Source organism: Mustelus asterias, chromosome 9 (assembly GCF_964213995.1).
Source record: "Mustelus asterias chromosome 9, sMusAst1.hap1.1, whole genome shotgun sequence".
Classification (NCBI taxonomy): Eukaryota; Metazoa; Chordata; class Chondrichthyes; order Carcharhiniformes; family Triakidae; genus Mustelus; species Mustelus asterias.
The window spans coordinates 72,186,990-72,212,869 of NC_135809.1; the positions used below are offsets into that span (position 1 = coordinate 72,186,990).

At 45.3% G+C, this 25,880-nt stretch overlaps 1 protein-coding gene across 1 annotated transcript in view; it reads right to left on the bottom strand.

Moving 5' to 3' along the window:
• The window catches only part of LOC144499245 (mucin-6-like), a 185,375-nt gene that overhangs the window by 131,712 nt on the left and 27,783 nt on the right, over positions 1-25,880 (bottom strand). The window contains exons 5-7 of the mRNA XM_078221362.1: positions 18,941-19,063; positions 17,746-17,866; positions 1,300-1,438 (exon numbers count right to left, since the gene is read on the bottom strand). Of these exons, the coding sequence (XP_078077488.1) occupies positions 1,300-1,438; positions 17,746-17,866; positions 18,941-19,063 (383 nt within the window). The remainder of the gene's footprint in view (positions 1-1,299; positions 1,439-17,745; positions 17,867-18,940; positions 19,064-25,880) is intronic.

The following is a 25,880-nucleotide window of genomic DNA, read 5'->3' on the forward strand; positions in this document are numbered from 1 at the left end:
TAGGTGAATTTCCATGAGGGTTCACCTGTTCAGCTGTAATGACCTTGGAGTTTTTGCCATTTTTCCAATGTTTCCCTGGCTTTTTTTGCTGAAGTTACTATAAACTAGCTCCATTTAACTATTTGTTAAAAATTATAATTCCAAAGATTCCAAGGTAGAAAGGTTTCCTCATTTCATTCCTAAATGGTCAACCGCTTATTCTGAGGCTGTGAACCTGTAAGCTAAACGCCTCAGCCAGGGAAAAAATTCTCTTGATCTAACTTGTCAATAGAGAATATACTTCAACCCAAAAGCATATTAAATTATAATTTTATCGAACCTTAATGTTCTGAAGTAAGAGGGAAAAAATACAACATTTGGAAGCTCAAAGAAATAAGGGCTGCAAACACAAATGGCACAGTTTTTCTCTCCACAAATGCTAACTTAATGTATAGTTCCAGTATTTTAATTTAATTTTTGACTGATCCAACTGTGTCACAAAATGGTAGGATGCTATTATGGGAACAGCGCAAGCCTGATCACAACATTCAGAGGCAGCTCTGCATCTATTTAGCGAGCTCGGAACGCAATCAAACGTGCTTGCTAATGTTTCTGATCCCACTGTCAAAGGTCCACACAAGCGGAGATCACATATGGATCACGTATGGTCCCCCATCAACTGGGATCAAGTGTGATGGCCTCGCTGGTAGGACCAGAGGCCATTGAGGCCCCGCAGAAGGTTGGGGGTGGGGGGGTGCCCCTTGGACAGTGCCAGCCTGCCACCCTTGCACTGCCCACTGGGCAGCCTGGCATTGTCCACTGGGCCACCCTGGCAGTGCCCAGTGGACAGTGCCAAAGGGGCGGGCCAAATGCGCACGTTACCCAGATCGGGTGGGGGGGAAGGAGGGGAGAGAATCTCTGCATGTGGGATGGGGTTGATGGTGGAATCGGGGCTGGAGGTTAGGTCCGGCCATCAGGAGGCCGGCCATTGGGATGGGGTGGTGGGGGCCTGTTGCTTGTCAATTGATCTCCCAGTATACTGAGAGATCCACGCATGCTCACTGGCCCCCTCAGCATGCTGATGCCGGCTTTTCGAGCGAGATTATCTCCCCCTCACCCCCATAGCCACCAGCGTAAATTCTCTGACAGCCTCTGAGGTGCATAGACTGCCGGAAATTCGTTAAACGAAGTTCGCCGAAAAAACAGATGGGAAAAACTCCTGTATTCCCACCCATTGGGCACTTAGTTTTTTTTGGAAAATCTTGCCAAATATCAGCGGGGTTTCATAACAATGGTATTGTTCGAAAAATAAAATCTTACTTTGACAAGCAGGTAGGTGCAGGCTCCATGGAATCGGTACTGCTTTGAATCAAACGTGGTGACGAATGAACCCCCTTCAATAGAACATCGGCCTGGACATGGCAGATTGTTGCAATTCCATTTACCCAAAAAGCATTTGCTGTACAAATAATAATAGAATTCAATTCATATAATTCACAAGAAATGATAATTTTGTTATTGTGGTTCATGCTCTGCTTAATTATCAATGTAGATTGATCCTTATGATTCACACCGTATATCTACTGGAGAAGTACTGATTATTAAGATGCAAATCAACACCTTTCCCCACTGGAACTCCATGAGAATATATTTACACCAACTGATATAATGGGCCAATTTTGCTGAGCTAATAACAGCAGGTGAGCAATTCTTGCCTTGATTAAAGTATCAGTTGCCAGCGCCTCACAGAAAGGAAGAGATACCCCTTAAATTATGAATTATCATAAGTTGCTGGTCAATTCGTGCCACTCTACAGTTACCTTTGCCAAAACTGCACCCCGCTCATAACCTTCTCATGATTTTCACGAACTTGCTACATCTGCACATCGATCTCTCATTAAATGAAACATAACAACAGAAGAAATAAGAGGTGCAGGAGGCCATTTGGTCCATCAAGACTGCTCTGTCATTCAGTAAGGTCATGGGTGATCTTTTATTCCAACTCCACCTTCCCACACTATTCCCATATCACATAGCACTTAAAAATCTATTCAGCTTTGTATTGAACATACTAAAGCACTGAACATTCAGAGCCCTCAGGGTCAACAATTCCAAAGATCCACACACCTCTTTGAGGAAGAAATTTCTCATTTCACACCTAAATGGTCAACCCCTTATTCTGAGCTGTGAACCTGTGAGCTAGGCACCTCAGCCAGGGAAACATTTGCCTGGATCTACCCTTAAGTCCCTCAAGAACTTTGTTTCAATTAACTCTCATTCTTCTAAACTCCTGGACCTGATGACAGTGACTCAGAACACATCCATGCTGATTCTGGTAAACCTGATGTCATGTTGCACTCTAATGAACATTGATCGGCATAAGGCTGGACTTCCACCACTTACTTGGGAGCAAAGTCTGCCTTGGAGAACTGCTGGCCAATTAAATTGGCAGGCAGCTTTCCAATCCCTCAAGCAACAGTGCTGCAGTGGCCAGAAGAAGCATGATGTGGAGATGCCGGCGTTGGACTGGGGTAAACACAGTAAGAATTTTAACAACACCAGGTTAAAGTCCAACAGGTTTATTTGGTAGCAAAAACGGGCATTCAGCCTCTGATCTTCAGGTAAATGTTCTCCAAGGCGGCCTTCACGACACACAACAGCGCAGAGTCGCTGAGCAGAAACTGATAGCCAAGTTCCGCACACATGAGGACGGCCTAAACCAGGATGTTGGGTTTCTGTCACACTATCATTAACCCCCACACTTTGCCTCTTGGACTTGCAGAATCTCACTGGCTGTCCTGTCTGGAGACAATACACATCTCTTTAACCTGTGCTTAATGCTCCCTCCACTCACATTGTCTGTATCTTTAAGACCTGGTTGGCTGTAGAGATTCACATTCTAATCAGTATTCTGTAACTTGATTTTGTGTCTCTGTGCCCTGTTTGAGAGCAGATTTCCACTCCATCTGACGAAGGGGCAGCGCTCCGAAAGCTAATGGCATTTGCTACCAAATAAACCTGTTGGACTTTAACCTGGTGTTGTTAAAACTCTTACAGAAGAAGCATTGCAGAGAGCAGCCTGATATCACGTTACAGGATTCAAAGGCCAGGTAAGTGGCTGGGTCACAGGCAAAGAGGGTAGCAAATGTCTAGGGGGATCGCAATAGTGATCGGGGTCTTGGGAATAGGCCTGGTGGGGTGGGAAGTCTGGTGGACACCAGGCTTTAAAGGGAGAGCACCTCCAGTCAAAATAGGGTTTCTTCCTTCCCACCCAAGGAAAAAGTTATTTTTTCCCTCCCCACCTACATTCGGGATTCCTCTCATATCCTGCGTCATTTTGACAGCTTCCAGTTCGCACACCCTAACAGCCTCCTTTCACCGTGGATGTGCAATCTCTCTACACCTCCATCCCGCACCAGGACGGCCTGAGAGCTCTTTGCTTCTTTCTTGAAAAGAGGCCTGAACAATTCCCATCCACCACCACTCTCCTCTGCCTGGCTGAACTCGTTCTATCGCTCAACAACTTCTCCTTTAACTCAACCCACTTTCTCCAAGGCCAAAGCAGTAGCAATGGGTACCTACATGGGCCCTCGCTACGCTTGACTTTTTATGGGGTATGTGGAACATTCCTTGTTCCAGGCCTACCCAGGTCCCCTCCCACAACTCCTTTACCGGAACATCAGTGACTATTTTGGTGCCACTTCATGCTCTCATCCAGACCTCGAAAAATTCATCAACATCGCTTCCAGTTTCCACCCCTCCATCGCCTACACCTGGTCCATCTCAGACAATTCCTTTCCCTTCCTTGACCTTTCTATTTCCAATTCCGGCAATAGACTATCTACCAATATCCATTACAAGCCCACTGACTCCCACAGCTATCGGGACTACAGCTCTTCACACCCCACATCATGTAAGGACTCCATCCCTTTCTCTCAGCTCCTTCGCCTCCGTTGCATTCGTTCCGTTGATGCTACTTTCCAAAGTGGTGTTTCTAATCCTGCATCCGCTGTCATTTGTTTCTATCTTTTATTGAAAAAGTTATTTTATTTTTGCGTTTCCTCCTCTGAGCAGTCAGCCACCCACTAGCCTAAAAAACTGAGGTTAAAGGGAAAAGGCCATTAAAGTGGACTTTAAGTGGCCACTTAAGGCCATTAACTGGGGCAAGAGCAGACTGTCCATCCAAGGCCCTGCCTGTCACAATGAAATATCAGTTCCAAGGCAAGGCAGGCAGGAATCCGGAGGGAATCCTTTCCAAGCAATTTATGGACCCCACACCCATCTCACAACATTAGAGGTGAGTAGCATAATATGATACCCCAATGATTATAGGCCTATTCAGTTCAATCTATCCTTGTTGCACGATCTCCACATCCTGAGAACCAGTCTCAGGAACTTTCACCATGTGTATTTTCAAGCAAGCATGTCCTTCCACAGATAAGGAGATCCAAACTGTACAAAGTACTCTAAGTGTGGCCTCACCAATACCTAGTATAATGGATACAAAATTGGCTTCTTGAAGCCAGAGGGTGGTTGTAGAGGGTTGTTTTTCAAACTGGGAGCCCGTGACCAGTGGTGTCCCTCAGGGATCAATGCTGGGTCCACTGTTATTTGTCATTTATATTAATGATTTGGATGAGAATATAGGAGGCATGGTTCGTAAGTTTGCAGATGACACCAAGATTGGTGGCATAGTGGACAGTGAAGAAAGTTATCTGCAATTGAAATGAGAAAATGGCTGAGGCATTGAACAGGTATTTTGTGTCGGTCTTCACAGTGGAAGACACAAATAACATGCCAAAAATTGATGACAGGAAGGCTATAGCAGGTGAGAACCTAGAAACTATCATTATCACAAAAGAGGTAGTGTTGGGCTAGTTAATGGGGCTAAAGGTAGACAAGTCTCCTGGTCCTGATGGAATGCATCCCAGGGTACTAAAAGAGATGGCGGGAGAAATAGCAAATGCACTAGTGGTAATTTACCAAAATTCACTGGACTCTGGGGTGGAACTCGGAGATTGGAAAACAGCAAATGTGACACCACTGTTTAAAAAAGGAAGTAGACAAAAGGCAGGTAATTATAATCCGGTTAGCTTAACTTCTGTAGTAGGGAAAATGCTTGAATCTATCTTCAAGGAAGAAATAGCGAGACATCTGGACATAAATTGTCCCATTGGTAAGATGCAGCATGGGTTCATGAAGGGCAGGTCATGTTTGACTAAGTTGGTGGAATTCTTTCAGAACATTACATGCACAGTAGACAATGGGGAACCTGTGGATGTGGTGTATCTGGATTTCCAGAAGGCATTTGACAAGGTGCCGTACCAAAGACTGCTACATAAGATAAAGGTGCACAGTGTTACGGGTAATGTGTTAGCATGGATAGAGGATTGGTTAACTAACAGAAAGCAAAGAGTAGGGGTAAATGGGTGTTTTTCTGGTTGGCGATCAGTGACTAGTGGTGTGTCTCAGAGATCAGTGTTGGGACCGCAATTGTTTACGATTTACATAGATGATTTGGAGTTGGGGACCAAGTGTAGTGTGTCAAAATTCGCAGATGACACTAAGATGGGTGGAAGAGCAAAGTGTGCAAAGGACGCTGAAAGTCTACAAAGGGATATAGATAATCTAAGTGAGTGGGCGAGGGTCTGGCAGATGGAGTACAATGTTGGCAAATGTGAGGTCATCCATTTTGGTAGGAATAACAGCAAAATGGACAATTATTTAAATGGTAAAAAATTGCAACATGCTGCTGTGCAGAGGGACCTGGGTGTCCTTGTGCAGGAATCTCAAGGAGTTGGTTTGCAGGTGCAGCAGGTAATTAAGAAGGCAAATAGAATTTTGTCCTTCACTGCGAGAGGGATGGAGTTTAAAAACAGTGAGATTATGTTGCAGCTGTATAAGATGCTGGTGAGGCCACACCTGGAGCACTGAGTACAGTTTTGGTCTCCTTACTTGAGAAAGGATATACTGGCACTGGAGGGGGTGCAGAGGAGATTCACTAGGTTGATTCCGGAGTTGAGAGGGTTGGCTTATGAGGAGAGACTGAGTAGACTGAGACTATACTTTTTGGAATTCAGAAGAATGAAGAGAGATCTTATAGAAACATATAAGATTATGAAGGGAATAGATAAGATAGAAGCAGGGAAGTTGTTTCCACTGGTGGGTGAAACTAGAACTAGGGGGCATAGCCTCAAAATAAGGGGAAGCAGATTTAGGACTGAGTTGAGGAGGAATTTCTTCACACAAAGGGTTGTGAATCTGTGGAATTCCCTTCCCAGTGAAGCAGTTGAGGCTACCTCATTGAATGGTTTTAAGGCAAGGATAGATAAATTTTTGAACAGTAAAGGAATTAAGGGTTATGGTGAGCAGGTGGGTAAGTGGAGCTGAGTCCACAAAAAGATCAGCCATGATCTTATTGAATGGCGGAGCAGGCTCGAGGGGCCAGATGGCCTACTCCTGCTCCTAGTTCTTATGTTCTTATGTTCTTAATTGCAACGGGATCTTGATCAATTGGGCCTGTGGGCTGACGAATGGCAGATGGAGTTGAATTTAGACAAATGCGAGGTGATGCATTTTGGTAGATTGAACCAGGGCAGGACTTACTCAGTTAATGGTAAGGCATTGGGGAGACTTACAGAACAATAGAGATCCAGGGGTACAGGTTTATAGCTCCTTGAAAGTGGAGTCACAGGTGGACAGAGTGGTGAAGAAGGCATTCGGCATGCTTGGTTTCATCGGTCAGAACATTGAATACAGGATTTGGGACGTCTTGTTGAAGTTGTACAAGACATTGGTAAGGCCACACTTGGAATACTGTGTGCACTTCTGGTCACCCTATTATTAAACTAGAAAGAGTGCAGAAAAGATTTACTGGGATGCTACCGGGACTTGATGGATTGAGTTATAAGGAGAGGCTGGATAGACTGGGATTTTTTTCTCTGGAGCATAGGAGGCTGAGGGGTGACCTTATAGTGGTCTATAAAATAATGAGGGGCATAGATAAGGTAGATAGTCAATATCTTTTCCCAAAGGTAGGGGAGTCTAAAACTAGAGGGCATAGGTTTAAGGTGAGAGGGGAGAGATACAAAAGGGGCAGTTGTTTTACAAGAGGGTGGTGAATGTCTGGAACAAGCTGCCAGAGGTAGTAGTAGAGGCAGGTACAATTTTGTATTTTAAAAGCATTTAGATAGTTACATGGATAAGATGGGTATAGAGGGATATGGGCCAAATACGGGCAATTGGGATTAGCTTAGGGGTTTAAAAAAAGGGCAGCATGGACAAGTTGGGCCAAAGCGCCTTTTCCGTGCTGTAAACCTCTATGGCTCTGTGACTCTATGACTCTAATTGTAGTAAGACTTCTTTACTCTTATATTCCAAACCTTTTGTAACAAAACCTAACATGCCATTTGCCTTTCTAACTTCTTTTTAATCCATTCAAAGGATGTGAGCGTCACTGGCTAGGTCAGAAAATGTGAACAAATTGAGGTCACTTCTGGGACTTATTAATTAATACGACAAGTACGTTCCAGATTTGGATCCAGATTTCACACCACCGATCAGCAACTCCACACAGAATTTTCCCCCAAAACTTCTAAATGTCATAACAGCAAGAAAATCGGAGTCCTCCACGCTGGTCTTTCCAGCGTGCTCCATGTCACAATCTTTCAAAACTTGGTGCAATGTAAGAGCCCTCATACGAATCACACCATCATGGAGCACAAGGTGTGTGACTCACCCAAAGTGGCCACGCTGTGCGCCGTTAACAGGGGGGAGCTGCATTTAAACACTAACAATGTACTCATAGTCACGCCAAGAAGATGGCACTTACAATTTACTGAGGGGGAACTGGGACAGCTACTTGGCGCCATGGAGCAGAGGAGGGACATCTTCCCCATGGGCGGTCAGCTGCCCAGGGCTCAGGCCGGCAATGCAGCTTGGAAAACAATGGAAGCTGCACTGATTGCCTATGCACTGGCATGGAGGACTGGTGACCAGTGCAGAAAGAAAATGAACAATCACTTTCGGGCAACAAGGGTGAGTGTCCATCCCATCCTGGCATCAGTCCCATCCATTGCACTTGGAATGTCCACATTGATCCACACCCTGACACCCCGCAGCCTTCCAACACCCAACTCCCGAGCATTTTCCTCCAACCCCTCTGTCACCCCCTGTCACAATACCTGCCCACCGAGGCACCGTTCTGACATACGCCACTTGATAGCCCCCACCCTGACACCCCATGTCCTTTCAGCCATCAGGCCTTTTGTGCCTTCTGGAGAAGGCGGCCCATAATCGCCAGGAGCGGGCGAAGAGTGGAGATGGGGTCCCCGAGCTGCGTATTCTCACTGCGTACAAGGAGCATGAGATGGAGCTGTCGATGGGGGCGTCAGAGGAGAGAGCACTGACTGACAGCCAAGTACGCCACAGAAGTGAGGAGCCACAAAAGCTTAATTACTAGGGTCTCTCTCAAGTAAATTGCAATCTGTCCAGGTACTTGTCCCTTGCTTGCATCGAACCATGTGTCTTGTTTTGCAGTTGAGAATCCCAATGAGGCAAGCCATCAGGAGTCAGCAGCACCCCCCACCCCCACTCTGGGGCACTTGCTGGTGCGCACCACACAGCTGCTGAAGCACATCAGGTGGAAACAGGAACATACAAGGGATTGGGCAGGCTGAAATCTCCCGGAGCCAAGGAAACAGCTGGCCCCAGTCAGGCATTGCGTAGGACCCAGGCCATCATTCCAAGGGTGGCAACTGCAGTGGAAAGCCTGAGACAGGAAATGGTCGTCAGAGGTGGCAGGGTCCAAAGCATGAGCGAGTTGCTAAGGGCCATGGCCGAGGGTCCCTGGGGCAAGCTCGAGACACAGCAGGCCATGACTGAGTGCACTAGCTGAGGGGCTCCAGAGCTTGTTCAGATTCAGTGAGCTATTGCCGAGGGTTTGCATACCATGGAGCAGACACAGTTTGACCTCCAGGACCAGCAGAGCCAGGTTACGCAGAGGCCTCTGAAGCTCATTCCAGCTGCCCCGCTGTCCCATGGACACACTGAGGAAGGAGGTGGGGCTGGAGCCCATGCTGGGGCCTTCCAACCAGGAGATCCCAGCCCTTCCAAATCCCCCTTCCTGACACCAGTGCACCTTATGGACGGGAGGCTCAACAGGATGGCACAGCCATATCCATGATACCCAAAGGTTGGCCAGGGCCCTCCAGGTTCCTGTACCCCAGGTGATACCCGCCAAAGGCACTGCAGGCCAGGGGGCATGAAACACAGCTGACCGCCTCCATCTCCAGTGTGCACGCTAGGGTTGGTGAGGGGGAGCTAACTATAGCAGGAGGCCATGTAAGGTTAAGAAGTTGCAGGGTGACCAAGAGGACATGGGTGACTAGTTAGGCTTTTGGTAATTGCCAATGAGAAAACATAAGAACATGAGAACATAAAAACTAGGAGCAGGAGTAGGCCATCTGGCCCCTCGGGCCAAAGATCGTGGCTGATCTTTTTGTGGACTCAGCTCCACTTACCCACCCACTCACCAAACCCTTAATTCCTTTACTGTTCAAAAATGTATCTATCCTTGCTTTAAAAACATTCAATGAGGTAGCCTCAACTGCTTCACTGGGCAGGGAATTCCACAGATTCACAACCCTTTGTGTGAAGAAGTTCCTCCTCAACTCAGTCCTAAATCTGGTTCCCCTTATTTTGAGGTGATGCCCCCTAGCTCTCGTTTCACCCGCCAGTGGAAACAACTTCCCTTCATAATCTTCTATGTTTCTATAAGATCGCCCCTCATTCTTCTGAATTCCAATGAGTATAGCCCCAGTCTACTCAGTCTATCCTCATAAGCCAACCCTCTCAACTCCGGAATCACCTAGTGAATCTCCTCTGCACCCCCTCCAGTGCCAGTATATCCTTTCTCAAGTAAGGAGACCAAAACTATACACAGTACTCCAGGTGTGGCCTCACCAGCACCTCATACAGCTGCAACATAATCTCGCTGTTTTTAAACTCCATCCCTCTAGCAATGAAGGACAAAATTTCATTTGCCTTCTTAATTACCTGCTGCACCTGCAAACTAACTCCTTGAGATTCCTGCACAAGGACACCCAGGTCCCTCTGCACAGCAGCATGTTGCAATTTTTTACCATTTAAATAATTGTCCATTTTGCTGTTATTCCTACCAAAATGGATGGCCTCACATTTACCAACATTGTACTCCATCTGCCAGACTCTCACCCACTCACTTAGATTATCTATATCCCTTTGTAGACATTCAGCGTCCTCTGCACACTTTGCTCTTCCACCCATCTTAGTGTCATCTGCGAATTTTGACACACTACACTTGGTCCCCAACTCCAAATCATCTATGTAAATCGTAAACAATTGCGGTCCCTGAGGCACACCGTTAGTCACTGATCGCCAACCAGAAAAACACCCATTTACCCCCACTCTTTGCTTTCTGTTAGTTAACCAATCCTCTATCCGTGCTAATACATTACCCGTAACACTTTATCCTATGTAGCAGTCTTTGGTGTGGCACCTTGTCAAATGCCTTCTGGAAATCTAGATATACCACATCCACAGGTTCCCCATTGTCCACTGCACATGTAATGTTCTGAAAGAATTCCACCAAATTAGTCAAACATGGCCTGCCCTTCATGAACCCATGCTGCATCTTACCAATGGGCCAATTTATATCCAGATGTCTCACTATTTCTTCCTTGATGATAGATTCAAGCATTTTCCCTATTACAGAAGTTGAGCTAACTGGCCTATAATTACCACTGTGAAGACCGACACAAAATACCTTTTCTCATTTCCAGTTATTACATTCCCCTCCTCGTCCTCTAAAGGACCAATGTTTACTTTAGCCACTCTTTTTCGTTTTATATATTTGTAGAAACTTTTGTTATCTGTTTTTATATTCTGAGCTAGTTTACTCTCATAATCCATCTTACCTTTCTTTATAGCTTTTTTCGTGGTTTTCTGCTGACCTTTAAAGATTTCCCAATCCTCTAGGTTCCCACTAATCTTTGCCACTTTGTATGCATTTTCTTTCCATTTGATACCCTCCTTTATTTCCTTACATATCCATGGCTGATTATCTCTTTTTCTACAGTCCTTCCTTATCACTGGTATATACTTTTGCTGAGCACTGTGAAAGATCGCTTTGAAAGTCCTCCACTGTTCCTCAATTGTCCCACCATAAAGTTTTTGCTCCCAGTGTACCTTAGCCAACTCCTCCCTCATCCCTTTATAGTCTTCTTTGTTTAAGCACGAGACACTGGTATTGGATTTTACTTTCTCACGCTCCATCTGTATTATAAATTCAACCATACTGTGATCGCTTCTTCCAAGAGGATCCCTAACTGCAAGATCATTAATTATTCCCGTCTCATTACACAGGACCAGATCTAGGATAACTTGCTCCCTTGTCGGTTTTATTACATACTGTTCAAGGAAGCTATCGCAGATACATTCTATGAACTCCTCCTCAAGGCTGCCTTGACCGACCTGGTTTGACCAATTGATATGCAGATTAAAATCCCCATGATAATTGCTGTACCATTTTTACATGCATCAGTTATTTCTTTGTTTATTTCTCGCCCCACCATGATGTCATTATTTGGTGGCCTGTAGACAACGCCGATCAGAGACTTTTTCTCCTTACTATTTCTAATTTCCACCCAAATGGATTCAACCTTTTTTACCATAGAACCTATATCATCTCTCATTATCGCCCTGATATCATCCTTAAATATCAGAGCTACACCACCTCCCATGCCTTCCTGTCGTCCTTCCGAACAGTTTGATACCCCTGAATATTCAACTCCCAGTCGTGACCATCCTGCAACCATGTCTCTGTAATGGCCACCAAATCATACTCGTTCACAATGATTTGTGCCGTTAACTCATTCATCTTGTTTCGAATGCTACGAGCATTCAGATAAAGTGCCCCTTTGCTAGTAAATATGCTGGACAACTGGAAGGATCCGGTGGCATGGAAGTTGGGGGCCACCGTAACCTTTACTGCCACTAGAAGCGCATGTCCTTCTGCCCCACGAGGTGCCTAGTCCGCAAGGACTTGGAACAGGTGCTGCACTGTCTCATTATTGAAACACAGTCTGCAGTGGCACACAGCTACCTGAATCCCATCAAATGACATGCGGGTCCTGTAGCAGCAGTGTCTTGGTCTCTGACATCCTCTGGCCCTCTCTTCGGGACAATGGGCGGGCGTGTACTGGCCCCGACCAGCAGCCCATCCTCCTGCTGCAGCCTCTAGCCTGGGCTGTCCTTACCATGGCCAGATGTCCCCCTCCTCCGCCACAGCAACCAAAACTATTTCTGCCAGCTCTACTGGTTCCAATTTGAAATTCATTATTCCTTTGGGGTGGGGGGAAAGAGAGAGAGGGAGGGAAGGAAAGGGAAAGGCGGTCAGTAAGGTTATCCAAGCCGGGCTCCTCATTTCCTCCCAGCAATCCCAGCGAGTCCAGATGCTGGCAGCATGACAGCATCCCCAGTGCCACATCTCCCCTGTACCTACCCCCCCAGCACCTTAAACCTGTGTCCTCTCGTCGCAGACATTTCCACCCTGGGAAAAAGCCTCTGAGAGTCCACCCGATCTATGCCTCTCAACATCTTATACACCTCTATTAGGTCTCCTCTCATCCTTCGTCTCTCCAAGGAGAAAAGACCGAGCTCCCTCAGCCTATCCTCATAAGGCATGCCACTCAATCCAGGCAACATCCCTGTAAATCTCCTCTGCACCCTTTCAATTTTTTCCACATCCTTCCTATAGTGAGGCGACCAGAACTGAGCACAGTATTCCAAGTGGGGTCTGACGAGGGTCTTATATAGCTGCATCATTATCCCCGGACTCCTAAACTCAATCCCTCGATTGATAAAGGCCAGCACACCATAAGCCTTCTTAACCACCTCCTCCACCTGCGGGGCCGATTTCAGAGTCCTATGGACCCGGACCCCAAGGTCCTTCTGATCCTCTACCGTACTCAGAGTCTTTCCCTTTATATTCTACTCCTTCATCCCATTTGTCCTACCAAAATGGACCACGATGCATTTATCTGGGTTGAAGTCCATCTGCCACTTGTCCGCCAGTCTTGCATCCTATCTATGATTTAGATGAGGAAACTAAATATAATATCTCAAAATTTGCAGATGACACAAAGCTGTGTGGGAGGGTGAGCCGTGAGGGGGATGCAGAGATCCTTCAGTGTTACTTGGACAAGTTGAGTGAGTGGGCAAATGAATGGCAGATGTAGTGTAATGTGGATAAATGTGAGGTAATCCACTTTCGTAGCAAAAACAGGAAGACAGATTACTGTCTGAATGGCCATACATTAGGAGAGGGGTATGACCTCGTACACCAGTCACTGAAGGTAAGCAGGCAGTAAGAAAGGCAAATGGTATGTTGGTCTTCATAGCGAGAGGATTCGAGTATAGGGGGAGGAGTGTCTTGATGCAATTATACAAGGGCTTGGTGAGGCCTGGAATATTGTGTACAGTTTTGGTCTCCACATCTGAGGGAGTGAAGAGAATATTTATCAGACTGATTCCTGGGATGGCCGGGCTGATGTACGAGAATAGATTGAGTCGGCTAGTATTGTATTTTCTGGAGTTCAGAAGAATGAGGGGGGTCTCATAGAAATCTATAAAATTCTAACAAGACTAGACAAGGTAGATGCAGAAGGATGGTCCCGATGGTGGGGGTGCCCAGAACCAGGGATCAATGTCTGAGGATACAGGGTAACCTGTTTAGGACAGAGATGAGGAATAATTTCTTCACCCAGAGAATGGTCAACCTGTGGAATTTGCTACCACTGAAAGTAGTTCATAAGGAAAGTAGAGAGAAGCAAAGAGATCTCCATGCAAACACTGGGGATGATATATTCCAGGAGAAAGCTACAGTTTTGAGGTGGGGGCGAGTCGGTAAGATCGCAAGACAGCCAAGAAATCAGGACCACGATTCTCCCATTGCGACCCGCAACTTTTCTGTCGGGTTGCAGTGGGAGAAGCGCGTCTCCAGCCTTGAACAGGGATTTGCGCATGCACTGGGAATGCATATAAATCTCCCAGAGCCGGCGAACAATCGCTGGTCAGACCACGCTGGAAACCAGCGGGAAGGCAGGTAAGTCATTGCAATCGTTTTTGCATGTATTTGAAATATGTTTATTAGCTCATTATCGGGATCTTTCAGAATCTTTGAATCTCCCATCCTGCCAGGAATACTTCATCCTGGCAGGATTCAGACTAGCTCCCCACATTCGGGGAACTAGTGGGAGACCCCGTCGGAATGAAGGGGGTGCAATCAGGGCCCACTAGGGGGTTGGGCGGCAGGGAAGACAAGCCCTCCGTATATACAGGATCTGCTCAGATGAGGAGGATTGCAACAGACACCTGCAGACGCTGAAAGATGCCCTCATAAGAACAGGATACAGCGCTCGACTCGTCGATCGACAGTTCTGACGCGTCACAGCAAAAAATCGCACTGACCTCCTCAGAAGACAAAAACGGGACACGGCGGACAGAGTACCTTTTGTCGTCCAGTACTTCCCCGGAGCGGAGAAGCTACGACATTTTCTCTGGAGCCTTCAACATGTCATCGATGAAGACGAACATCTCGCCAAGACCATCCCCACACTCCCACTACTTGCCTTCAAACAACCACGCAACCTCAAACAGACCATTGTTCGCAACAAACTACCCAGCCTTCACGAGAACAGTGCCCACGACATCACACAACCAATTGCATAATTTACTGTGTGTAAAACAGTCATGGAACTGGACAACATAATATGAGAAAGTATATAAGGATGTCAAAGATGCTTTGCAGAAGCCTGAAGTATTGGTTCATTTTAGGCTGAAGCTGCCCCTATTGTTTGCTTGCGACACTTCAGCTTCTGAACTAGGGGCAGTAGTTTCACATGTTATGCCTTAAGAAAAACAACCAATAGCTTTTGCTTTGCGCACTCTGGCTAGTGTTGAATCTAACTACACTCAGCCAGCAAAAGAAGCATTGAGTATAATTTCTGGCATACAAACGTTTCATCAGTATTTATATGGTCGTCGTTTCACGTTATTGACTGATCATTGACTCTTAAGCTCATGTTTCGGCCATATAAAGGCATACCTTTATTAGCTGCCAGCCAATTGCAAAGTTGGTCACTGATCTTACCTGCAACCTCAAACATTATCAAGTATCGTCAATCAGAGTGCAATGCTAACGCTGATACATCATCGTGCTTACCATTACCTATTAAGGAGATGCCACCAGCTAGCTTTGCTAGTATTGCTAGTATTCCTTATTTTTCACTAGTAGATCATTTGCCTGTGACAGCTTCTCATGTTCAGAAACATACTAGAAATTATCCCGTGATGGTGAAGGTGATGGATGTGGTATTGAAAGGAGCAATAGCAGAAATGCGTCATCCGCATCTGGAATTGAAATCATATCTGTCAAGAAGGCATAAGTTGACCAGGTGGGTGGCTATTGTGGGGAATCAAAGTAACCATTCCTCCTTGTTTGTGTGGAAAAGTTTTTGAACAACTACATGAAGGTCATCCTGGTATAGAGTCATAGAATCATAGAGGTGTACAGCATGGAAACAGGCCCTTTGGCCCAACCTGTCCACGCCGCCTTTTTTTTTAAAACCCCTAAGCTAATCCCAATTGCCTGCATTTGGCCCATATCCCTCTATACCCATCTTATCCATGTAACTATCTAAATGCTTTTTAAAAGACAAAATTGTACCTTCCTCTACTACTACCTCTGGCAACTTGTTCCAGACACTCACCACCCTTTGTGTGAAACAATTGCTCTTCTGGACACTTTTGTATCTCTCCCCTCTCACCTTAAACCTATGCCATCTAGTTTTAGACTCCCCTACCTTTGGGAAAAGATATTGACTATCTAGCTGATCTATGCCCCTCATTATTTTATAGACCTCTATAAGGTCACCCCTCAGCCTCCTACGCTCCAGAGAAAAAAGTACCAGACTGTCCAGCTTCTCCTTATAACTCAATCCATCAAGTCCCGGTAGCATCCTCGTAAATCTTTTCTGCACTCTTTCTAGTTTAATAATATCCTTTCTATAATAGGGTGACCAGAAGTGCACACAGTATTCCAAGTGTGGCCTTACCAATGTCTTGTACAACTTCAACAAGACGTCCCAAATCCTGTATTCAATGTTCTGACAGATGAAAGCAAGCATGCTGAATGCCTTCTTCACCACTCTGTCCAACTGTGACTCCACTTTCAAGGAGCTATGAACATGTACTCCTAGATCTCTTTGTTCTGTAACTCTCCCCAAAGCCCTACCATTAACTGAGTAAGTCCTGCCCTGGTTCAATCTACCAAAATGCATCACTTCGCATTTGTCTAAATTAAACTCCATTTGCCATTCGTCAGCCCACTAGTCCAAATGAAGGAATTAACACGTAGCTATTTTTAGTGGCCAGGTCTGGATGCTCAGATTGAAGAAAAAGTGGGACAATGTCAATCATGTGCACGAATAAGAAACACACCACAGTTGTTTCCTTTACTCCCTTAGGTGCGGCCTAAAATGCCCATGGCAATGATTGCAAGTAGATTTTACTGATCCATTTGAGGAACAGGCCCTTCGGACCTGTTGTGCCGAACATGACGCCAATTTAAACTAATTCCTTCTGCCTGCCCCTGGTCCATATCCCTCTGTTCGTTGCATATTCATGTGCTTATCTAAAAGCCTCTTCAAACGTCCCTGCCGTATCTGCCCCTACCACCACTCCTGGCAGCGCGTTCCAGACACCTACCACTCTCTGTGTAAAAACATTTGCACCTCTCACCTTAAAGTGCATGCTTCCAAGTATTAGACATTTCAACTCTGGGAAAAAGATTCTGACTCAACCCTATCTATGCCTCTCATAATTTTATAGACGTCTATCAGGTCTCCCCTCAGCCTCCGCCGCTAGAGAAAACAACCCTAGTTTGTCCAGCCTCATCTTGTAGCTCATACCCTCTAATCCAGGCAGCATCCTGGTAAACCTCAATTCTCAAACCAAGCAACCAAGTCACCTTGGATCCCATGCATTTTAATCTTCTGGATGAGCTTACCATGACGGACCTTGTTGAAAACCCTGCCAAAATCCATGTAGACAACATCCACTGCTCTACCCTCGATCACCTTTGTTTCGGGGCGCAAGGCTGATTATGCAAAAAAAATACCCCGAGAAATTCACAACCAGCCGGCCGCCAGGTGGGAATTCTAATTTCTGACTCTTGCTTATATTTCCCTCCCCGCTACGCTACTCGACCAGCGTAACGGGGCGGGAAAACCATGCCATTATTTTTACATGCTTCAGGGTGGTGGAACTAAAATGTATTGGAAAAAACAAAGACACCATGTCAATACATGCACAACAAACACAGCTAAAAGACAAACATTTTCTCCAACTATTCATGAGGATGTCTGGAGAGGTTATAAGATTATTTTAAGCAAATAGTCCAAAATGTATCAAGCACTACAGCAGCACTCGTAGATTGATTTGAACATGTAACTTGATTTTGTCAAATTCCATGATACTGTATTGTTCCAGGTGGCTGGTATTGGTAGAGTGAGTCCAGAGGGTACTCACATTCCGATAACAACTGAAAAGTGAACCATCAATAGTTCCCAAATTTTTATACCATTAAGAAAATAGATGTAAACGACTGTTTTTCCAAAATATAAAATGAAGAGCAAGTATTGATAAATGTAAACATTTTAGCTTTACCAGATTTTGCATGGTGAATTCACTGAACCGCCAGGAGCATAGACTTGGCCATTTAGAACACAAGGGCAGCGACTTAGAGGTACACACATGTCCTTAGCAGAAATGTCATCAAGAACAGTTCCTGTGAAAAGAAGAAATTTATCCTGTGGATCACCACTGAACAGAAATTGAACTAGAGCAGCCATATAAATTCCAGAGTCAGGAGAAAAGTTTAGAAGTTGAGGATTCTGCTGTGAGTGATTCACCTCTTTTCACTGCCTACAAGCCTGAGATGCAGCAATGCTCAAGCTCAACATCAACCAGTCCACTTCATCACCATCTTATCCATCATCATAAACATTCACTTCACCATCCACTGGTGATCATATGATTGATGACCCCTTCCCTTACAGACTTTTCATTCAAAAAGAGTGGTGAACATATGAAAATGATTTGTAAAGAATTGTAATTGTAGAGTAAGATAGTGAAAATAAAAACCCACGAACCTTTTATAAAACATAACTTGTGATGAAAAAGTAAAAGATAATTTTAAAAATTGAAAGACTATAAAAATGATTTTTAAAAATGATGAAAAACTAAAGCAAAGGCTAACTGGGTAGAACTGGACCATACAAATTATTCCCCAATGTTTGTAAAAGAACTGAAATCTGTTAAATTTAGAGCACAATCAAATACATGTTCAACAAAACTGCTTAAAGTGCAGTGCGTACATTTATATGGATCAAGCAGAAACCTTTACTCCAGAACTATTGGTGGCCAGAATCCATCTGAGCATCAACAGAAACAAGGAGCAAAGCAAGATAAACCACTGAGTTTCAAGGATATAGGGCAGGAAACAGGATCCTAGACTGAGATGCATTAACATGTCAAGTGTGATAGGGCTGCTGCAGGACCAATTATCAATGGTACTGGCAATTCTATTACAATTGGACAATAACATTCCCTCAAAACTTAGGACAGTTTATGGATACAAACTCACTTCTCAGACTTGAGGCCACACAATGCTATTGAATACAAAGGATGAATTGAGTACTCATGTTCTATTACAGACTCAATTATCAGAATGACAATCTATTATCGGAATCAAATTTGTCTGTCAATTTATTGTTCACAATTAAATAACCATATCCTTCTTTATTTCTACATGACAGCATATTCCAGAAATCCTAATTGTTATTAGAGTCAGTATGTTTACCTTCTGGGCAGAAGCAACCATATGTGCCATAGCTATCACATGTGGTCTGTGGATTTGAGCAAGTAGATAAGCAGGGAGAGCCACATTCCTGATATACCTGGTTTCCTGGGCATGGTATAGGGGCTGAAATAGAGCAAGATTCAGTCATGATTTGTTAAACATATTCATCAATTCATAGAACCATAGAATCCCAACAGTGCAGAAAGAGGCCATCTGACCCAGACTCTCCAAAAGAGCATCCCACCCAGGCCCTCCCCTCCGCTCTATCCCTGTAACTCCACACATTTACCATGGTTAATCCATCTAACCTACACATCTTTGGACTCTAAGGGGCAGTTTAACATGGCCAATCCACCTAACTGGTGCATCTTTTGACTGAGAGCAAACCGGAGCACCCGGAGAAAATGCACTCAGAATTGAACTCAGGTTCCCGGTGCTGTGAAGCAGCAGTGCCATCCACTGCACCACCACGCCACTCATTACAGCCTTTCACCATGTCTGTAATTTCAATCATTGTCAAGGCTACTTCTAATCATTTTTTTTCTCCCCCAGCTTCTGACAGTTGCTTTTCCACCTCAATACTCAGTACACCCATTTTATATTTCCTCACTCCTTCTCTGCACACTAACTCCCAACTCTCCCTCTTCAGTACAATATGGCTCCCACCTATGCTGCCTTCACTAGTGATTTCCATATGAACATCCTTTTTAGAATGCTAAAGACAATGTACATTTACTCAAGGCATCCCAGCATCATTTCATTTAACATTAGTCTTTTTCGTGTTAGTGCAAATAAGGGAAAAGGGAACCTTTGTTAAGTATTAATCACATACTGTTTAAAAATGTAAGGGCAGAGAGTGATGGACACTCAGGTAGAGCAAAGTGTAAGAGACTAGTTGCCAAGACATCATATAGCATAGTGAAAGCTAAGGATTAGCCAATCAACTTATTGCATGAGAAACAAAGATTGTAGCACAAAAGTAAAGACAGAAAGACGAGGGGTGGTATTTTACCATTTTTTGTCTAAGTGCTGGGCAGACTTGAAACTAGGAGAGTTTCAGATCCGTCTTTTGGGTGCGTTTTAAGTACTTTGCCTGTAAAATTTTGAGCAAGTCCAATTTTCGCTATAGAAGCCTGTGTGAGGGGCTTAATACATTCAAAACCCTGCAGCTCCGATCGGATCCTCCAATGGCGCATGCGCAAATAAAAATGCAGCTCCCCTGCCAGATATCTCCTAGGCCAGATAATACCTCCCCCTGGCCCCATGGTCATTGGACCCCACCCCCACGGTCATTGGACCCCACCCCCAACATTACTGACCCCCTTATACCCCCAGCCATCCAGACTGATCGCACCTCCCTCATCGATCGCAGGCAGAATGAGAGCACCCCCACCCTGCCTCACTGATGGCAGGGAGAGTGACAGCGGCCACCCCTCCCCCCCACCAATCGCAGGCAGAGTGGCAGCGCCCCTCCTTCCCCACCCCCACCCCAGACCCACATGAAATTGGCCCCCATCCCCCCATGACTCCGATGGCTATATGACACCTCCCTCTCTCTCCCCTGCCCCCAATCATCATAGAGGCACAGATTCCCCCCCACCACCACACCTGCAAGTGCTCACTTGCCTTCCCCTCAATGCTAACAAGCAAACTGTATTTAATTGCTGGAATGCTCTCTCAAACTACCTGTAGCTGATCTGTCCTAACAAGGGGCAGCTCCATAAAAACCCCCAAGGATGGACAGGCAGGCAGGCAGCGCAGGAAAAAATGGAAAATAAATCAGCATCCAGATTCATTGAGGTCGATCTCTGCTGGTTGCTGGATGCTGTAGAGACAAAGCAGGGCACCCTCTTCCCCCCAGCAGGACGCAGACCCGGGGAGGTGACGGCAAAGCGGCCTGGGACACAGTTGCAGTCTCAGTTAGTGCCATAGCTCTGGCCCCCAGAACAGCGAAGCAGTGTCGCAAAAAGGTCAATGACCTCATCTGGGCAGCAAGGGTGTGTGCTTAACCCCATCTAGCATCTTCCCCCAAATCCCCCACCCCCAGCACGTGTAAGGGAAATTGTATTAGATATTGTATGAGCTAGGTATGAAATTCAGATTCACAGGTTTTAGTAAAATGATATAGCAGATTTAGGTGAGTAGTGAGATGGGTATATAACCTAAAATAACTTCGTGTGACCTAATATAATCAAGTGTAGTCGATATGATCAAAGTGGAGAAACTAGAGAAGTAATATAGCAATCACTAATTAAGGAAAGCAGACAATAGTCACTTAAGAAAACAAGGAAGACTGCTCGGTGGTTCAACTTAATAGTGGACCATAAATCAGCAGAGAGAATGTCTTTTTCTTCTGAATGTCTTTTTCTTCTAAACACATTCGGCCTTAGCCTGCAAAACCACGATTATTATACAAACAGAAAAGTTCAGATAAGAGCAAGAGTTATAACCACCATGGTTTAAGAGACAAAGAGATATAACAGGGAGCGACCAATTGCAAAGAAAACAGATAAAGGGTCAACTAAAATTAATGGTGGCCAAAGAAAGGTCGGGCTGTAGGGTAAGATAACAACCAAGGACAGGCTGTAAAAGGGAGAGGAGGATCTTGAGATATGAGGCTTAAATGTACATAAAAGAGTGTAAGCCCAAGGGCTCTTTGGAGTGTTCCGGACGTTCCCGACTTTATCTCTTGTGCTGAGAAATAAAGTCTATTGCTTGGAAGATCGCTGCTCAGACTCTCTGTTTTAATTGATGTGAATAAATTGTCGTCCTGGGGAACCACGACAAAATTGGCGCTGCTTAGCAGGGTTGGTGAGAGATCGCCCAGAAAAGCATCTGGAAGGAGTGGCGGAGACGGTGGTCCAGCCGGAACCGAGAGGTCCCCAGCCGGCCTTCTGTCAACAAGGTAAGCAGACTTGCATGCATGTAAATCCTTGTTGTCAGAAAGGGGTTTTCTCGAGGCCCGGTGCGCCCGGCTCTCTGCTGGTCCTGGATCTCCCCAACCCAAAAAGATATCCTGCACAGGTAAAACCAAATTGTGTAAAAATTTTGAGAGACTGAGTCTGATCCGAAGAGCAGAATTTTTGCATGCAAAAGCGCGCTGCGAATACTGTATTGTCTGTGAATGGGTAAAAAGTGAGACGGGAAAAAGGCCGAAAGCTAAAGTAATGCAATTAGGTTAAGTCAAGCGGTTTGGAGCGGGTTTTTCAGGTCACGACTTGCCCAGAAGAGAGTAAGTGTGGGAAAACCTGCCAGTCCAAACCTACCCAGGACCTCGGGTAAGGGACGTCAACCGAGAGGGAGAGAGATCAGTGAGAGATCACTCTCTGACCTAATACAGTAGTCAAAAGCACAGGAGTGGATTTTAAGCACAGGAAAGGGGAGTAGCAGCTAGAATAGAGGAAGTAAAAGACCAATTTGAACAAACTGGTCTGAGAAAACAGCGTGAAGGACAGAAATAAGAGAGAGAGTCGGAATATAGGTAGGGTAATAACTAACAACTTGAAAAATTACCCTGACAAAACTGCCTGGTGACAAGATTGAAAATAACTAATCTTTGAATAATAACAAAAACGGAAGCAACACTGGATTGGAAAAAGATTACACACATAATTAACTTAGAGGAGATAAAGAATGAGTGGCCGTATGTAAATTGGGAAAGAATAGTCGATAGGAATTGGATAGACGAAATAAAATTGGAAACCCTAGAGAAATTAATAAAGGGATCTGACCGATACAGGATTCTTATACACATAGACGAGCAAGTAAAAACCTACTACCCTCTGGCCCGGGAAAGGAAGATAGTGCCGGGACAGGGGACTACGGGGAAGTGGATATCAGGACCCCGGTTAGAATTACAGATAGTGGCAAAAGAAATCCAAAGGAAAGGTAAACAGGGGACTGAGCACGGAAAAACAATACAGCAAGTAATAATCACTGTAATACCTAACTCTGACGGACTAAGTGACAAAAATTGCGACAGTGATCCAAAAAGACGAGTAATGGCGCACCAAGTTAAGACACCAGTGGAGATATTAGGGGATAAGTTCCCAGCCCTTAGGGGAGATATAGAACACGTCTCTAAAAAATGGGCCAAAAGAACAATTAAGACCAATACACAGTGGCCGGAGGAAGGCACATGGTCCATAGAGAGGTGTGAGGACCAGAAGGGAATGATAAAGAACTATAAGATTAAGGATAAATCGAGCAAAAGAAGGGAAAAGTGAGAAAAGGAGTTAGAGATATTAGCCCTATTCCAACAAGAAGGGAAAGAGAGAAGAGGGGTATGGAGGGGAGGTAGAATGCAGATGCCAGTACAACTTGAGGAAAAAGCAAAATTGGAAGATCCAAACGTAGCCCCACCCCCATACTTAGAGAAACAGAGCTCCACGGGACTGTACCCAGTTATATCAGGCACAATGAATTTTGAGGGAGAATATGACATAGAACAGATGACGAAGGAGGGAAGGGCACAAAGGGAGAGAGAAAAGAGACAAGATATAGAGAGATGGAAGGAGAAACAGAAGAGAGTAGTGAAGACGAAGGGAGGCAATCAGTGTTAAGGGTGCAAAGAAAATCAAGGCGGGAAAGGCACCCACCTGTAAAGTTTCCAGATGTGGATAGGAGAGGGAAAAGGGTATTCCCGGTGATTCTGAAGGGTGGCAGACCGCAGTATATCCCTTGGTCAGGTCAGGATTTGCCTAATTTAATTAATGAATTACCCAATATTTTGGATGGGGCTGGAAGGTGGATTGGACAGTTGGAGGCAGGGATGGTGGGAAAAAGGATGGCACTGGGCGACATCAAAGCTCTCCTGACAAAGGTGCTAGGAATGGACCAAATGGCGGAAGTAATGAGACGTGCTGGCATCCCGACCGCAGCTTATGACCCAGCGGTGGATGGGACACTAATGGACCAGTACCGCCAAGTCATCTGGCAGGCACTGCGGGATATGTACCCCAATCGAATGGATGTAAAAACCCTAAAGGGAGAGCCACTGGGTGAGGAGGAGAATGCAGCTGTGTATGTGGAGAATCAATTAAAAAGGTGGAGAAGGGACACGGAGAGGGACATTTTAATAGACCCACTGACCAACTCCATGTTCCGGGCTGCAATCCTAGAGGGCTTGCCAGCCCCAGCTAAGACAAGGCTGGAGGAAGTGGTGGGCTTGGACTCAAAAAATTACCGAGAGTTTGTGGATTATGTTGCCCATGCAGTAGAGAGACATCGCAAAGATGAAAAGAATGCAGACAAACAGCTGAAGGAGGTACAACGTAAACTCCTTCAGGCACAGTTGGAGGAGATCAAAAGCAAGGATAAACTGAAGGCAAAAGAGGATCTTGCACCCAGAAAAATAGCACCAATGATGGTGGAGCAAAAGCCAGAGAAAATACCTGAACTAATCAAAGGGGGGAGCGGAGATGGAGGCCAGCCCGTCGTAACCTATAACATTTCTGCCTTCCCACTGTCCATGAACCCAGGAGCCCATGCCTAAATTATCAAAACCCATACGCCCTGCAAAGTCAGACTGACTGGAATAGAAATGGGAAAGGACAGGGAGGTGGTAGGCCACCCTATCAGAATCAGAGAGGACAGGGACAGGTTAATCATCAGACTCCGAGACAGGGACCACTGCCTGGCCCTTCAGGTGTGTGTTGGGGGTGCGGGGAGGCAGGGCACATAAAAAGGAATTGCCCGCGGAATTTCCCCAGACAGGGAGAAAACCAGCAGCAGACAGGCCAACAACTGATCCAAGGATCGCCAAACAGCATCCCGATGTTTCAAGGGCCGGTAAACCATCAGAATTCCCCATAGGGAGGCCCAGAGAACCCCGAAATGGTAGGACAGCATGTACAGATAACAGAAACTGCAGAGCAGGAACCTATAGTTAACGTTAGAGTAGGAGGGATCGAGGTCCCCATGATGATAGACACCGGCGCCACATGTACGTGCATGCAAGCGAAATATGCGGATCACTTACCATTGTCAAACCAGTTTGTAAAAACTGTGGGGTTCTCGGGGAAAGTAACATTAGCTCGAATGACGACGCCGGTGCCTGTTACCATTGGAAATAAGACAACCCATGTACCTATTTTAGTATGTGATAAAACTCCTTTAAATCTATTGGGAAGGGATGCAATCCTAGGTTTAGGACTGAAATTAGAATGCACTGAACAAGGAATTGATTTGATGGGAATGTATCCACTTGAAATACCAGGAAAGGAAGGGGTTAATGTATATTGGTTGGGAGATATAGAGGAACAAGTTAAAAAACAGATATGGGAAGTTTGGGGAAAGCTTATAAACACTTGGGTTCCACAAGCCAAATGGCCAAGAACAGAATTACACAGTACAATGATATTTGATGAAGGGCAGGAACCTGAGATACAGGAGAAATGGGAAAGGGAGGCGGGACGAGAACAGGAAATAAAGTCAGGAAGTATTTTAATCGGACTAGAGGGAGTAGCCCTCACCATTGTTAGGAATGAATGGGTTAACAAATGGTTCTCTGTATCTGGGGCGGAGCCACATGTCACATTGAAAGTGAATCCGGGATACAGATCAAAAGACCTAGGACCAATGGTGTTGAGAGCACAAGATTTAGAATTTGTCCAGACAGACAATGTAGATATTTGGACGTCCAGCAATGGACAAATGACGAAAATAATTTTGGATGTTAAAATGCTTGGGAAACCGAAGCAGATAACAATAGGAGTGCAAATCGAGAAACAGGAACTGGAGTGGAGAGAGAGGTTAGAGCAGGATTTGAACTCCCTCCCGCAGGAGTTGTGGTCCAGACAGGACACGGATGTAGGGAGGGTCAAAAACGCTAATCCAGTTGAAGTCAGATTAAAGATAGGACGTCAGGGGCCGTATAGGCCGCAATACCCAATCAAGACAGAAGCAATTGAAGGAATTAGAGGGACAATTAAGGGATTGA